The sequence below is a fragment of the Microcaecilia unicolor genome, chromosome 5, assembly GCF_901765095.1.
Source record: "Microcaecilia unicolor chromosome 5, aMicUni1.1, whole genome shotgun sequence".
NCBI lineage: Eukaryota > Metazoa > Chordata > Amphibia > Gymnophiona > Siphonopidae > Microcaecilia > Microcaecilia unicolor.
Window position 1 is genome coordinate 6,062,512 of NC_044035.1, and position 16,445 is coordinate 6,078,956.

A 16,445-nucleotide genomic window follows, 5' to 3' on the forward strand; every position below is an offset into this window, starting at 1 on the left:
ATGAGCTCCCCGTGGACAATTTGGAGGTTTGGATTTCAAATTGAGGGTGCATCATGACCGGACTATTTGAAGAACCCACCGATCGGAGGTTATAAGAGGCCGCCTTTGGTGAAAAAATATCAACCTCCCCCCAACCGCAAGTCGTCCGGCACGGACACTTTTTCTCAGGCTATGCTGAACTGGAGCCAGTCAAAAACCCGTCCCTTGCTTTTGCTGGGGAGACTCAGACGCCTTAGGCACATGCTGTTGACAAGAACAAGCACGCTGGGACTGAGCCTGGACAGGCTGCCGAGAAGCAGGAGTGTACCTACGCCTAGCATAGGAATAGGAAGCACTCCTCTTCCCTCCAAAAAACCTCATGGATGAGGAGGTGGTAGCAGAAGACGCCCGGTGGGAGAGAGAATCCATAGCATCATTGTGCTTTTTGAGCTGGTCAACCAGATCCTCTACTTTCTCACCAAAAAGGTTATCCCCCTGGAAAGGAATATCCGCCATCCGTTGTTGGACCGAATGATTCAGGTCAGAGACACGCAGCCATGAGAGTCTGCGCATCATTATACCTTGGGCAGCGATTCTAGATGCTACATCAAAAGTGTCGAACGTACCCCTGGCCAGCAATTTGACACGCCTTCTGCTGCCTGACCACCTGGCGAAAAGGTTCGGCCTGCTCCAGAGGGAGTGCATCAACCAAGCTAGACAGTTGCCTCACCAAGTTCAGCAAGTGGATGCTCATGAAGAGCTGGTATGTCTGGATTTTGGCAGCGAGCATAGCGGCCTGATACGCCTTCCTCCCAAGAGTCCAAGGTTCTAGATTCTCTGCCTGGGGGCGCCGAGGCATAGTCCCTAGTACTCTTGGCCCTTTTGAGAGCGGAGTCCACCACCATGGAATTGTGAGGTAGCTGAGACTTCATCAATCCAGGTTCCCCGTGGATTTTTTTTTTGTTACATTTGTACCCTGGGCTTTCCCACTCATGGCAGGCTCAATGCGGCTTACATGGGGCAATGGAAGGTTAAGTGACTTGCCCAGAGTCACAAGGAGCTGCCTGTGCCTGAAGTGGGAATCAAACTCAGTTCCTCAGTTCCCCAGGACCAAAGTCCACCACCCTAACCACTAGGCCATCTGATATTGGGATTCAGTTCTTTTGGGGATCACGGGGTTAGACAGAGGGAACAACCAGTTTCACATAAGGACTTCCTTCAGTACATTATGCAAAGGAGTCGTTGTAGCCTCTCTAGGAGGAGAAGGATAATCCAGGACCTCGAGCATCTCAGCCCTGGGCTCATCCTCAACCTCCATAGGGAAGGGAACAGCCGCAGCCATTTCCCGGACGAAGGAGGTAAAGGATAGACTCTCTAGTGGAGAAAGTCTCCTTTCTGGTGGAGGGGAAGGTTCAGAAGGAATCCCAAAGGACTCGTCAGAAGAAAAGTACCTAGGATCCTCCTCTTCCTCCCACGAGCGCTGATCTTCAGTATCGGACAAGACATCTCTCAGAGCAGTCGGAAACTGAGCTTGCCTCGATGCCAAGGAACGACGTCCTCGATGGCGATGGCGAGAAGTCGACACCCACCTGGACTCCGGTGAAGCTTCCTCCGCCGACATCGGAGAGTCGACCTAGGTGGCAGGCGACACCGAGGTCGGGAACCTCACCAGGCGAAGGGCCAGAGACCGCTGTAGCTGATAGTATGGAAGGCGCAAGCACCCCTGACACCAAAGCAGCCTGGCGCAGTAACCCTTCCAGAAACTCTGGAAGCAGGGTCCAGATGCGCTCGTCGAGAGCCACCGTTGGACAAGGCTGCGGGGTCGGGTTAGGAGCCGGTGGCAGAATCTGTCGAGGCTCGGTAGCAGGTACTGGGCTGCTAGACCGATGCATCGGCATCTCCTGAATAGAGGGGGAGCAGTCCTCTCGGCGCCGACACTTCTCGGGTGCCGAATCCCTCGACGCCCCGGAGCTCCCAGCACAGTGTGTCGAAGGAGATCGATGACAGTGCTTCTTTGCCTTCGTTCAACAGCCGTCATCGAGACTCCTCAGTATCGATGAGGAAGACGTGGAAAATTGCAAAATTGCCGATTCCCGGGCCGACGCAGACGTCGACCCACATGTGAGAACAAGCAGCCTGCTTGTCCTCGGAGAAAAGATGCTACCAGTGATGTGCCACAAGGTTCTGTTCTTGGGACAGTTCTTTGTAACATTTTTGTATGGATTATTACTGAAGGGCTGTCTGGTAAAGTTTGCCTCTTTGTGGATGATACCAAAATTTGCAATAGGGAGGACACCCCTGATGGTGTGGATAAAAGGAGGAAGGACCTAGCGAAGCTTGAAGAATGGTCCAGAATTTTGCAGCTAAGATTTAATGCTAAAAAAATTTAGGGTCAGGCATTTGGGCTTCAAAACCCCAAGGCAATGGTACAGTTTAGGGGGTGAAGAACTTCTGTGTACGAAAGACAAACGGGAGTTGAGTGTGATTATATGTGATGACCTTAAGGTGACCAAACTGGTAGAAAAGGCAACAGTGAAAGCTAGAAGGATGCTTGGGTGCATAGGGAAAGGAATGACCAATAGGAAAAAGGAGGTGAAGGACTTTGGTGACACCTCATTTAGAATACTGTGTAAAATTCTAAATATCACACCTTCAAAAAGATATAAACAGGATGAAGTCGGTCTAGAAGGCGGCTACTAAAATGGTCAGTGGTTTTTCTCACAAAGTGTATAGGGACAGACTTAAAGATCTCAATATGTATACTTTGGAAGAAAGGCAGGAGAAGGGAGAAATGATAGAGACGTTTAAATACCTACATGATATAAATGCACAGGAGGCAAGTCTCTTTCAATGGAAAAGAAACTAGAGGGGGCATAGGATGAAGGTGAGAGGGGATAGGCTCAGAAGCAGTCTAAGAAAATAACTTCAATATGGCATACCACAACGATCCATCCTAAATACCAGACAACGAAACTTACACCAGAACTAGACAAAACCAAACTCTCTATACTTGACTTCTTCATTCACTCTGTCACCAATGAACTCTAACGTAATACCACTTTATTTCTTAGTCCGGAAATGAACTCTCTATACCCGGCTGCTTAATTTACTCTGTCACTTATGAACTCTATTGCAATATCAATTGTATTTCTCATTCCGGAAATGGTGATCGCCATTACGGCAAAATGTAAGCCACAATGATCCTGCAAATTGGTGGGAAAATGTGGGATACAAATGCAACAAATAAATAAATAAATAAATAAATGAAGGGTGGTGAATTCATGGAATGGCCTCCCGGTGGAGGAGATGAAAACTACATGTATATCTGAATTCAAGAAAGCTTGGGACAAGTACATAGAGAGGATAGTAGATGGCATGGATGGGTAGACTGAATAGGCCATATGGTCTTTACCTACCTTCATTTTTCTCTGTTTCTGTGGTGAATGGCAGGCAAACTTTTTTGGTCTGTCCCAGAAATGACAAAGAAAGACCAGGATCAAGTACTTTATACCCTACTCATTGGTGATTTAATTATGAATTGATAAATTAGTGTGACTGTTGGGCAGACTGCATGGACCATCAGATCTTTATCTTCTGTCATCTACTATGTTATATGTCATGTGTCAATTTCCATCACAGACTGCTGCTAGAAACCAAGCCCAGGACTGTCTCTGGCACAAACCCCAGCTATGGAGGTGTTATTCACAGTCACTGCCATGCAGTCTCAGGGCAGGTGTATGACACTATAGCAACATTTCTACAGCTCTTGCCATGGTATATTGTGACAGGTGTGTGAAACCGCACCAATGCTCCAGTATTTGTACAGTCACTGTTCTAGCATATCAGGACTATGTCTGGAAATATGACAATGTTCCAGCCCTCTCTAGTTGCTACAGTATATCACGATAGGTGGGTGACACTGCACAAGTAGTGTGCCTTGCAGGTGACAGTGAGAGGTGTGGATTGGTAAAGACTCATGCGGTGTTTGCTCAATGTCCTAGAGAACAGCCTTCTGCTGTCTGTTTCATCCTCTCCTGTTCTCTGACACAGAAAAACACACTATTTTCAGATTACTGACCATAATATGTAAATTAGTAGATGCTTACTGCTTCTTAAAGTAAGCTGGGTGCTCTGGAAGCCAGTGCAAAATCTCAGACTTGAACATCCCATACAGAATTTGCATGTTGGGAACAATTCAGTTGTATTGGCTAATTTGATTTCTCTCTGGTGCATAATTAACTCTCTTGAATGCAGGGTATACAAAAGCCTCAGGGTTAGTGGACATCAAAGCCAACAATATTCAGTGGTAGGAAAAAACCTAAAGAATGTGCTTTCAGGTATGGCTTTGAATTTTTCATGGACAGCATCAATTGGCTTCTCCTCTGCCGCCACCAAACTGAAATGATTGCTCACTACTAGGCGTGCAAGGAACAAACATCCTAGACTCACCCACCAGAAATCTGGTAGCCTTAGCCCCCCCCTTCCCTCCTGTCAGTAAAAAAACGACAGCACACTTTCTGTGCGCCATCTCTGCCAGCTTAAATCTGCTGTCTGAATGCGTGCAGCCCTGCTGGCCTCGCACATTGATACGTCAGATTGAAACTGGCAGAATGAGGCACACAGAGGTAAATCATGCTACTCCCCTGCTGGTGGGAGGGACTGGGCAGGGTTTGTGTGCCATCAAAAGAGAGCCAACTTAAAAGCCTGCCAAGGAAGAGCACTGCTCATTACCTAGTGCAGTACATTACTAGAGGACTGCAACAGTGTAACTACACTTCAGTCTTCTACATCTGTGCAACATTGTAACAGATACATTAACAGGAACGAACCTGGGAATTATCTGACAACCGACTTCAGAGCACTTTTCTTTTTAAGATTTTGAATACTACCAGGCTTAATGCGGCAGAGTGGAGTAGCAGCTGTGGTTAGAGTAGTTGGCTGCAAACCAGGGAAGCCAGGTTCAAATCCCACTGTACCTCCTTGTGATCTTGGGCAAGTCACTTAACTCTACATTGACAGATTTGCCTCAGATACAACCTTAGATTTGAGAGCCCTCGAGAGCTACTGAAAAAGGTGTGAGCAAAATCTAAATAAAATAAGTAAATAAATCTATAATCAGAGACCAGCCCTTGCATTCCCCTCCAACCTGCCCCCTCTCTGCAGACTGATCACATCACAGACCTCTGGTAAGGTGTCAGACTGAATGCAAAGCTTCTAACCTGGCTATAGAGCTCACAGGATGCCACCTTTCTCTGCAAGACCACTCGGCAGGCTTCCCTATTATAATATTTCACCAAACAGTGGGTGCCAGCACTGTTATTTGTGCACCTGCACACACAGAACAAAAGGACAATAAATATGTAAGCAAAATCTTTCACTAAATAAATTTAATACATTTCCGACTCATTCGAAAGTGATGGTCCCTTGGCACACCTGATGAAAAAGATCAGTAGAAGCAGGGCCGCCGAGAAGGGGGGGGGGGGGGGGCAAAATTCCCCAGTGCCCGGCATCCAAGGGGGGGCCCGCCCGGCGTTAGCATTACTCTACTGTTCCTTTGCACAGCAGCGCCACAGAGCAGAGTACTTCCTTCCTGCTGCGTCCAAAAAAGGACTCTGCTCTGTGGCGCTGCCACATACAGGAACAGGAGAGTAATGCTAATGCCAACGCCGGGCGGGCCCCCCCTTGAATGCTGGGCACTGGGGAATTTTGCCCCACCCCACCCCCCTCTCAGCAGCCCTGCTTCTACTGATCTTTTTCAACAGGAACAGATGAAAACGGTAACAGAATTCAAAGATGCGTGGGATAAACATAAAGGAATCCTGTTCAGAAGGAATGGATCCTCAGAAGCTTTGTGGAGATTAGGTGGCAGAACTGGTGGTGGGAGGTGGGGCTAGTGGTTGGAAGGCGGGGCTAATGCTGGGCAGACTTCAACAGTCTGTGCCCTGAAAATGGCAGAGACAAATCAAGGTCAGGTATACACATAAAGTAGCACATATGAGTTTATCTTGTTGGGCAGACTGGATGGACCGTACAGGTCTTTCTCTGCCGTCATCTACTATGCCTATCTAGCTTATTGTCGAGGGAGATCACCGGCCATCTTCCAACACAAATCGGGAGATGGCCGGCCATCTCCTGAAGCCGGTGAAATCGGTATAATGGAAAGCCGATTTTGGCCGGCTCCAACTACTTTCCGTCACAGTGCCGGCCAAAGTTAAAGGGGCGTTTCAGAAGGGTATGGGAGGCGGGATGGAAGCAGGACAGGGGTGTTGTTAAGACATGGCCGGCTTCAGCTGATAATGGAAAAAAGAAGGCCGGCTCTGAGGAGCATTTCGCCAGCTTCACTTAGTCCATTTATTTTTAGGACCAAGTCTCAAAAGAGTGCCCCAAATGACCAGATGACTACCGGAGGGAATTGGGGATCACCTCCCCTTACTCCCCCAGTGGTCACCAACCCCCTCCCATACAACAAAAAAACTTTTTTTTGCCAGCCTCAAATGTCATACCCAGCTCCCTGACAGCAGTATGCAGGTCCTTGGAGCAGTTTTTAGTGGGTGCAGTGCACTTCAGGCAGGTGGGCCCAGACCCATCCCCCCCCTACCTGTTACACTTGCGATGGTAAATGGGAGCCCTCCAACCCCCCCCCCCCCAAAACCCACTGTATCTACATGTAGGTGCCCCCCTTCACCCATAAGGGCTATGGTAATGGTGTAGAGTTGTGGGGAGTGGGTTTTGGGGGGCTCAGCACCCAAGGTAAGGGAGCTATGCACCTAGGAACTTTTTTTTTTTTTAAATTTTTAGAAGTGCACCCTAGGGTGCCCGGTTGGTGTCCTGGCATGTCAGGGGGCCCAGTGCACTACAAATGCTGGCTCCTCCTTGGATTTGGCTGGGTTTGAGATGGCTGGCATTAGTTTCCATCATCGGCGAAAACCGAGGCCGGCCATCTCTGACATTTGGCCGGCCCCAACCGTATTATAGAAACGAAAGATGGCCGGCCATTTTTTTCGATAATATGGTTTGGGACCGCCTTTTGCGGCACTGGCCATATGGATGGCCGCCATGTAGATGGCCGGCACCGTTCGATTATGCCCCTCTATGTCACCTCCTCCTCAAACCTACTCCCACTGCAAATGCCGGGAATGACTACATCTCCAAGTAGCTAGTTTATTTATTTATTTGCATTTTGTTCTCACTTTTTTTTAGTAGTAGCTCGAGTTATATTCAGGTACACTGGGTTAGTTCATTTATGTATTTAAAACATTTATAACCCGCACAATCTGTAGAGCTCTTGGTGGTTTACAGTAAAGCGAATGCTACATACCTGTAGAAGGTATTCTCCGAGGACAGCAGGCTGATTGTTCTCATTGATGGGTAACGTCCACGGCAGCCCCCTCCAATCGGAATCTTCATTAGCAAAGGCCTTTGCTAGCCCTCGCGCGCCCATGCGCACCGCGCATGCGCGACCGTCTTCCCGCCCGAACCGGCTCGTGTTCGTCAGTCCCGTATATAGCAAGACAAAGACAAGGGAAGACACAACTCCAAAGGGGAGGCGGGCGGGTTTGTGAGAACAATCAGCCTGCTGTCCTCGGAGAATACCTTCTACAGGTATGTAGCATTCGCTTTCTCCGAGGACAAGCAGGCTGCTTGTTCTCACTGATGGGGTATCCCTAGCCCCCAGGCTCACTCAAAACAACAAACATGGTCTATTGGGCCTCGCAACGGCGAGGACATAACTGAGATTGACCTAACAACTTATCCAACTAACTGAGAGTGTAGCCTGGAACAGAATAAAAATTGGGCCTAGAGGGGTGGAGTTGGATTCTAAACCCCGAACAGATTCTGAAGCACTGACTGCCCGAACCGACTGTCGCGTCGGGTATCCTGCTGCAGGCAGTAATGCAATGTGAATGTGTGGACAGATGACCACGTCGCAGCTATGCAAATCTCTTCAATAGTGGCTGACTTCAAGTGGGCCACTGACGCTGCCATGGCTCTAACATTATGAGCCGTGACATGACCCTCAAGAGCCAGCCCAGCCTGGGCGTAAGTGAAGGAAATGCAATCTGCTAGCCAATTGGATATGGTGCGTTTCCCCACAGCCACTCCCCTCCTGTTGGGATCAAAAGAAACAAACAATTGGGCGGACTGTCTGTTGGGCTGTGTCCACTCCAGATAGAAGGCCAATGCTCTCTTGCAGTCCAATGTGTGCAGCTGACGTTCAGCAGGGCAGGAATGAGGATGGGGAAAGAATGTTGGCAAGACAATTGACTGGTTCAGATGGAACTCCAACACTACCTTCGGCAAAAACTTAGGGTGAGTGCGGAGGACTACTCTGTTATGATGAAATTTGGTGTAAGGGGCCTGGGCTACCAGGGCCTGAAGCTCACTGACTCTACGAGCTGAAGTAACTGCCACCAAGAAAATGACCTTCCAGGTCAAGTACTTCAGATGGCAGGAGTTCAGTGGCTCAAAAGGAGGTTTCATCAGCTGGGTGAGAACGACATTGAGATCCCATGACACTGTAGGAGGTTTGACGGGGGGCTTTGACAAAAGCAAACCTCTCATGAAGCGAACAACTAAAGGCTGTCCTGACATCGGCTTACCTTCCACACGGTAATGGTATGCACTTATTGCGCTAAGGTGAACCCTTACAGAGTTGGTCTTGAGACCAGACTCAGACAAGTGCAGAAGGTATTCAAGCACGGTCTGTGTAGGACAGGAGCGAGGATCTAAGGCCTTGCTGTCACACCAGACTGCAAACCTCCTCCATAAAAAGTAGTAACTCCTCTTAGTGGAATCTTTTCTGGAAGCAATCAAGACACGGGAGACACCCTCTGACAGACCCAAAGAGGCAAAGTCTATGCTCTCAACATCCAGGCCGTGAGAGCCAGAGACTGGAGGCTGGGATGCAGAAGCGCCCCTTCGTCCTGTGTGATGAGGGTCGGAAAACACTCTAATCTCCATGGTTCTTCGGAGGACAACTCCAGAAGGAGAGGGAACCAGATCTGATGTGGCCAAAAAGGAGCAATCAGAATCATGGTGCCTCGGTCTTGCTTGAGTTTCAACAAAGTCTTCCCCACCAGAGGTATGGGAGGATAAGCATACAGCAGGCCATCCCCCCAATCCAGGAGGAAGGCATCCGATGCCAGTCTGCCGTAGGCCTGAAGTCTGGAACAGAACTGAGGGACCTTGTGGTTGGCTCGAGATGCAAAGAGATCTACCAAGGGGGTGCCCCACACCTGGAAGATCTGGCGCACTACTCTGGAGTTGAGCGACCACTCGTGAGGTTGCAGAATCCTGCTCAACCTGTCGGCCAGACTGTTGTTTACGCCTGCCAGGTATGTGGCTTGGAGCAACATGCCGTGACAGCGAGCCCACAGCCACATGCTGACGGCCTCCTGACACAGGGGGCGAGATCCGGTGTCCCCCTGCTTGTTGATGTAATACATGGCAACCTGGTTGTCTGTCTGAATTTGGATAATTTGGTGGGACAGCTCGTAACTCCAGGAGATTGATCTGCAGATCGCGTTACTGGAGGGACCAGCTTCCCTGGGTGTGAAGCCCATTGACATGAGCTCCCCACCCCAGGAGAGACGCATCCGTAGTCAGCACGTTTTGTGGCTGAGGAATTTGGAAAGGGCGTCCCAGAGTCAAATTGGACCAAATCGTCCACCAATACAGGGATTTGAGAAAACTCGTGGACAGGTGGATCACGTCTTCTAGATCCCCAGCAGCTTGAAACCACTGGGAAGATAGGGTCCACTGAGCAGATCGCATGTGAAGACGAGCCATGGGAGTCGCATGAACTGTGGAGGCCATGTGGCCCAGCAATCTCAACATCTGCCGAGCTATGATCTGCTGTGACTCTCGTACCCGGGAGACGAGGGACAACAAGTTGTTGGCCCTTGTCTCCGGAAGATAGGCAGAAGCCGTCCGAGAATCCAGCAGAGCTCCTATGAATTCGAGTCTCTGTACTGGGAGAAGATGGGACTTTGGATAATTTATCACAAACCCCAGTAGCTCCATGAGGCGAATAGTCATCTGCATGGACTGTAGAGCTCCTGCCTCGGATGTGTTCTTCACCAGCCAATCGTCGAGATAAGGGAACACATGCACTCCCAGCCTGCGAAACGCTGCTGCTACTACAGCCAGGCACTTCGTGAACACCCTGGGCGCAGAGACGAGCCCAAAGGGTAGCACACAGTACTGGAAGTGACGTGTGCCCAGCTGAAATCGCAGATACTGCCTGTGAGCTGGCAATATCGGGATGTGTGTGTAGGCGTCCTTCAAGTCCAGAGAGCATAGCCAATCGTTTTCCTGAATCATGGGAAGAAGGGTGCCCAGGGAAAGCATCCTGAACTTTTCCTTGACCAGATATTTGTTCAGGGCCCTTAGGTCTAGGATGGGACGCATCCCCCCTGTTTTCTTTTCCACAAGGTAGTACCTGGAATAGAATCCCAGCCCTTCTTGCCCGGATGGCACGGGCTCGACCGCATTGGCGCTGAGAAGGGCGGAGAGTTCCTCTGCAAATACCTGCTTGTGTTGGAAGCTGTAGGACTGAGCTCCCGGTGGGCAATTTGGAGGCTTTGAGGCCAAATTGAGGGTGTATCCTTGCCGGACTATTTGACGAACCCACCGGTCGGAGGTTATAAGAGGCCACCATTGGTGAAAAACTTTCAACCTCCCCCCGACCGGCAAATCGCCCGGCACGGACACGTTGATGTCGGCTATGCTCTGCTGGAGCCAGTCAAAAGCTCGTCCCAAGCTTTTGCTGGGGAGCTGTGGGGCCTTGCTGAGGCGCACGCTGCTGACGAGAGCGAGTGCGCTGGGGCTTAGCCTGGGCCGCAGGCTGTCGAGAAGGAGGATTATACCTACGCTTACCAGAAGAGTAGGGAACAGCCCTCCTTCCCCCATAAAAACGTCTACCTGAGGAGGTAGATGCTGAAGGCTGCCGGCGGGAGAACTTGTCGAAAACGGTATCCCGCTGGTGGAGCTGTTCTACCACCTGTTCGACTTTCTCTCCAAAATGTTGTCCGCTTGGCAAGGGGAGTCCGCAATCCGTTGCTGGATCCTATTCTCCAGGTCGGAGGCACGCAGCCATGAGAGTCTGCGCATCACCACACCTTGAGCAGCGGCCCTGGACGCAACATCAAAGGTATCATATACCCCTCTGGCCAGGAATTTTCTGCACACCTTCAGCTGCCTGACCACCTCCTGAAACGGCTTGGCTTGCTCAGGAGGGAGCTTGTCCACCAAGCCCGCCAACTGCCGCACATTGTTCCGCATATGGATGCTCGTGTAGAGCTGGTAGGACTGAATCTTGGCCACGAGCATAGAAGAATGGTAGGCCTTCCTCCCAAAGGAGTCTAAGGTTCTAGAGTCCTTGCCCGGGGGTGCCGAAGCATGTTCCCTAGAACTCTTAGCCTTCTTTAGGGCCAGATCCACCACACCAGAGTCGTGAGGCAACTGAGTGCGCATCAGCTCTGGGTCCCCATGGATCCGATACTGGGATTCGATCTTCTTGGGAATGTGGGGATTAGTTAGAGGTTTGGTCCAGTTCACCAGCAATGTCTTTTTTAGGACATGATGCATGGGTACTGTGGACGCTTCCTTAGGTGGTGAAGGATAGTCCAAGAGGTCAAACATTTCAGCCCTGGGCTCATCCTCCACAACCACCGGGAAGGGGATGGCCGTAGACATCTCCCGGACAAAGGCCGCGAAAGACAGACTCTCGGGAGGAGAAAGCTGCCTTTCAGGGAGGGAGTGGGGTCAAAAGGAAGGCCATCAGACTCCTCGTCAGAGAAATATCTGATGTCCTCCTCCTCCTCCCACGAGGCCTCACCATCGGTATCAGACACAAGTTCCCGAACCTGTGTCTGAAGCCGTGCCCGACTCGACTCCGTGGAAAAACGGCCACGGTGGGAGCGTTGAGAGGTAGACTCCCTCGCGAGCACAGGCGAAGCTCCCTCCACAGACGTCATCGGGGAGTCTTCCTGGGAGGCGGTACCGATGTCGGAGACCTCACCCTGGACAAAGGGCCAGCCGGCGCCTCACTCGATGGTACCGGTGGCGCAGGCACCCCCGGTACCGGAGGGGAAGTGCGCAACAGCTCTCCCAGTATCTCTGGGAGAACGGCCCGGAGACTCTCGTGCAGAGCGGCTGTGGAGAAAGACTGAGAAGCCGATGCAGGCGTCGAGGTCAGAGTCTGTTCCGGGCGTGGAGGCGGTTCCGGGCTGTCCAAGGTGGAGCGCATTGACACCTCCTGAACAGAGGGTGAGTGGTCCTCCCGGTGCCGACTCCCTCGGCGACCCAGAGCTCTCGGTACCGATGCGGGAAGGAGACCGGTGTCGATGCTTCTTTGATTTCTTCAAACGAAGCATGTCAACGGAGCTTCCCGGTACCGACGAGGAGGACGTAGAATCCAGCCGTCTCTTCCTCGGGGCTGAGGCCGAAGAAGGTCGGTCTCAGGGGGGCTGTACCGCAGGAGCCCTCAGGGCAGGAGGAGACCCACCCGAAGGCTCACCGCCACCAGCAGGGGAATGGACAGCCCTCACCTGCACTCCAGTCGAAGCACCACTGTCCGACGACATCAGCAACAGCGGAGGTCCCGGTACCACCGACGCCGACGCAGCCTTCCGATGTCTCGGTACCGACGATGCAGAGGGTCGAAACCTCAATGCCGTCGATGCAGTCGATGCCGAGGTCGAAGACTTCGATGCTGTCGACGTCGATGCACTCGATGCCTCCGGTGCTGTTGTCGACGAAGAGCCCGAGAACAACACATTCCACTGGGCCAATCTCGCTACCTGAGTCCTCTTCTGTAAAAGAGCACAAAGACTACAGGCCTGCGGGCGGTGCCCAGCCCCCAGACACTGAAGACACGAAGCGTGCCTATCAGTGAGCGAGATTACCCGGGCGCACTGGGTGCACTTCTTGAAGCCGCTGGGAGACTTCGATGACATGGGTGGAAAAATCACGCCGGCGAAATCAAAATTCGCGATAGTGACAAAGGGCACCAAAAATAAGGGAGAGAGAAAAAAACCCGTACCGAGGCCACAAAAAAGGCCTACCCCGAAAGCGAAAGGAAACTTACGCCGGGGAAACAAACTGGACACACGGGAGGGGACAAAGACCAAGGTCTCTTTTTTTTTTTTTAGCGAAATCGTGAAGATGCGCGAGGGTCAACTTGAGGGGCATGAAACGGCGGCAAAACACAACCATCCTGAGCACGGACAAAAGAAGACTGACGAACACGAGCCGGTTCGGGCGGGAAGACGGCCGCGCATGCGCGGTGCGCATGGGCGCACGAGAGCTAGCAAAGGCCTTTGGTAGTGAAGTTCTGATTGGAGGGGCTACCGTGGACGTCACCCATCAGTGAGAATAAGCAGCCTGCTTGTCCTCGGAGAAGTATATTCATAGTGATAAATTGACAAACCATAATAAAAACAACCATCACATACATGCTACACCAAGATCTCCACACACATTATTAACTAAGTAGATATGACTCATACATAAACAGCTACTTCAAGTTAGCAGATAAGTATCCTTGAGTGGACAGGTCATGGGAGGTGTCGTCTGCTCTTCCTATCTCTCATCACAGTTAGTATTAGGGGGGGGCAAGGGGGGTCCAAGCCTGACTCATGCTGAAGGCAGCATAACCCGAAGAGGGGCTTTGAGGACCATAGAAGCCAGATTTGTGGGTGCTTGAGCACCCCTCCCCAATATTGAACAAAGTTCTTCACTATGCCTAGGGAGAGGTCATTTCTATGGGTTTACCACCCCCAATAATTTTGAAGAGTTGGCTCCTATGTTGAGGCTCCTCCCTAGCTTCTACCCTAGGCCCCTGCTCATATAATGCTGGCCCTATCTCTCATGGGACTTGAAGCACCTAGAAAGGACTCTCCAGGATCATGATGTGCAGAGAATGACACTTGCTACCTGTGCTCATGACTGTATGGTGGATAGAGGATACAGATATCGTAAACAATCACATCTCTTGCACCACTCTTCACATGCATTGTCCCATTCACTCCCTTCTCCCCAGTCTCCTGAGGTGTCTCTTACCTCAGGGGTGAGGTATCTGAGTATGATTTCTTTTCCTTTCTCGCCCAGCTTCTCATCAGGAGTAACTTCATACTCCGCCTGCAACACAGAGAAAGAACATACTCTGGGGTAACAGTACTGGCGTGATAATGTGTACAACCTGGACCAACTTTATTGCCATGACCAGTTTCTATATATTGCCAATGTAATCCATGAAGTGATTAAAATAAAGAGAAAAAGAATTTACAAAGTAGTATAACAACAAGATAAACATTACAGGTACAGAAATAACAGGGAGGACAACTGCTCAACTAGATCTTCCAACAGGGTTACTTGGCTTTACAAGAAACATTCACTAGGGTCCTGATGCACAAAGGTTACCGTGCTTGGAACATTTGCTTTAGACTGGTTGTAGCATGTCTAAAGCAAACATTATATAGTGTGTAATGCACAAAGGGGTTCTGTGTCCCTTTTACTGTTCCCCGTAGCAGCTACTGACTACCCTATACAAACACAATGCAATGAGCTTATTAGTATTAAAAATGGGAATTCTGAGCAACGCAAAGACCTTTCCGCCTACCTTTAACGTGAAAAACTTTAGCTAGACCTGTGCTTATGGGGAGCAGTCTGCTTGCACCAGACTGCTCCACATGGTATGCACTCATGGATCCCTGACCTCCCCTGCACCCCCAAGCAAAAACTCCCTGTTGATCCAGTAGACATAAGTACATAAGTACATAAGTAGTGCCATACTGGGAAAGACCAAAGGTCCATCTAGCCCAGCATCCTGTCACCGACAGTGGCCAATCCAGGTCAAGGGCACCTGGCACGCTCCCCAAACGTAAAAACATTCCAGACAAGTTATACCTAAAAATGCGGAATTTTTCCAAGTCCATTTAATAGCGGTCTATGGACTTGTCCTTTAGGAATCTATCTAACCCCTTTTTAAACTCCGTCAAGCTAACCGCCCGTACCACGTTCTCCGGCAACGAATTCCAGAGTCTAATTACACGTTGGGTGAAGAAAAATTTTCTCCGATTCGTTTTAAATTTACCACACTGTAGCTTCAACTCATGCCCTCTAGTCCTAGTATTTTTGGATAGCGTGAACAGTCGCTTCACATCCACCCGATCCATTCCACTCATTATTTTATACACTTCTATCATATCTCCCCTCAGCCGTCTCTTCTCCAAGCTGAAAAGCCCTAGCCTTCTCAGCCTCTCTTCATAGGAAAGTCGTCCCATCCCCACTATCATTTTCGTCGCCCTTCGCTGTACCTTTTCCAATTCTACTATATCTTTTTTGAGATACGGAGACCAGTACTGAACACAATACTCCAGGTGCGGTCGCACCATGGAGCGATACAACGGCATTATAACATCCGCACACCTGGACTCCATACCCTTCCTAATAACACCCAACATTCTATTCGCTTTCCTAGCTGCAGCAGCACACTGAGCAGAAGGTTTCAGCGTATCATCGACGACGACACCCAGATCCCTTTCTTGATCCGTAACTCCTAAAGCGGAACCTTGCAAGACGTAGCTATAATTCGGGTTCCTCTTACCCACATGCATCACTTTGCACTTGTCAACATTGAACTTCATCTGCCACTTGCACGCCCATTCTCCCAGTCTCGCAAGGTCCTCCTGTAATCGTTCACATTCCTCCTGCGACTGACGACCCTGAATAATTTTGTGTCATCGGCGAATTTAATTACCTCACTAGTTATTCCATCTCTAGGTCATTTATAAATACATTAAAAAGCAACGGACCCAGCACAGACCCCTGCGGGACCCCACTAACTACCCTCCTCCACTGAGAATACTGGCCACGCATCCTACCTCTCTGCTTCCTATCTTTCAACCAGTTCTTAATCCATAATAATACCCTACCTCCGATTCCATGACTCTGCAATTTCTTCAGGAGTCTTTTGTGCGGCACTTTGTCAAACGCCTTCTGAAAATCCAGATATACAATATCAACCGGCTCCCCATTGTCCACATGTTTGCTTACCCCCTCAAAAAAATGCATTAGATTGGTGAGGCAAGACTTCCCTTCACTAAATCCGTGCTGACTTTGTCTCATCAGTCCATGTTTTTGTATATGCTCTGCAATTTTATTCTTAATAATAGCCTCCACCATCTTGCCCGGCACCGACGTCAGACTCACCGGTCTATAATTTCCCGGATCTCCTCTGGAACCCTTCTTAAAAATCGGAGTAACATTGGCTACCCTCCAGTCTTCCGGTACTACACTCGATTTTAGGGACAGATTGCATATTTCTAACAGTAGCTCCGCAAGTTCATTTTTTAGTTCTATTAATACTCTGGGATGAATACCATCAGGTCCCGGTGATTACTACTCTTCAGCTTGCTGAACTGACCCATTACATCCTCCAAGGTTACAGAGAATTTGTTTAG

The 16,445-nt window shown here is 50.0% G+C and overlaps 1 protein-coding gene across 1 annotated transcript in view; it reads right to left on the reverse strand.

Moving 5' to 3' along the window:
- Positions 1 to 16,445, reverse strand: part of GRK5 (G protein-coupled receptor kinase 5) — a 285,412-nt gene that overhangs the window by 154,928 nt on the left and 114,039 nt on the right. Inside the window, 1 exon segment of the mRNA XM_030202621.1 lies at positions 14,044 to 14,121. Coding sequence (XP_030058481.1) covers positions 14,044 to 14,121 — 78 coding nt within the window.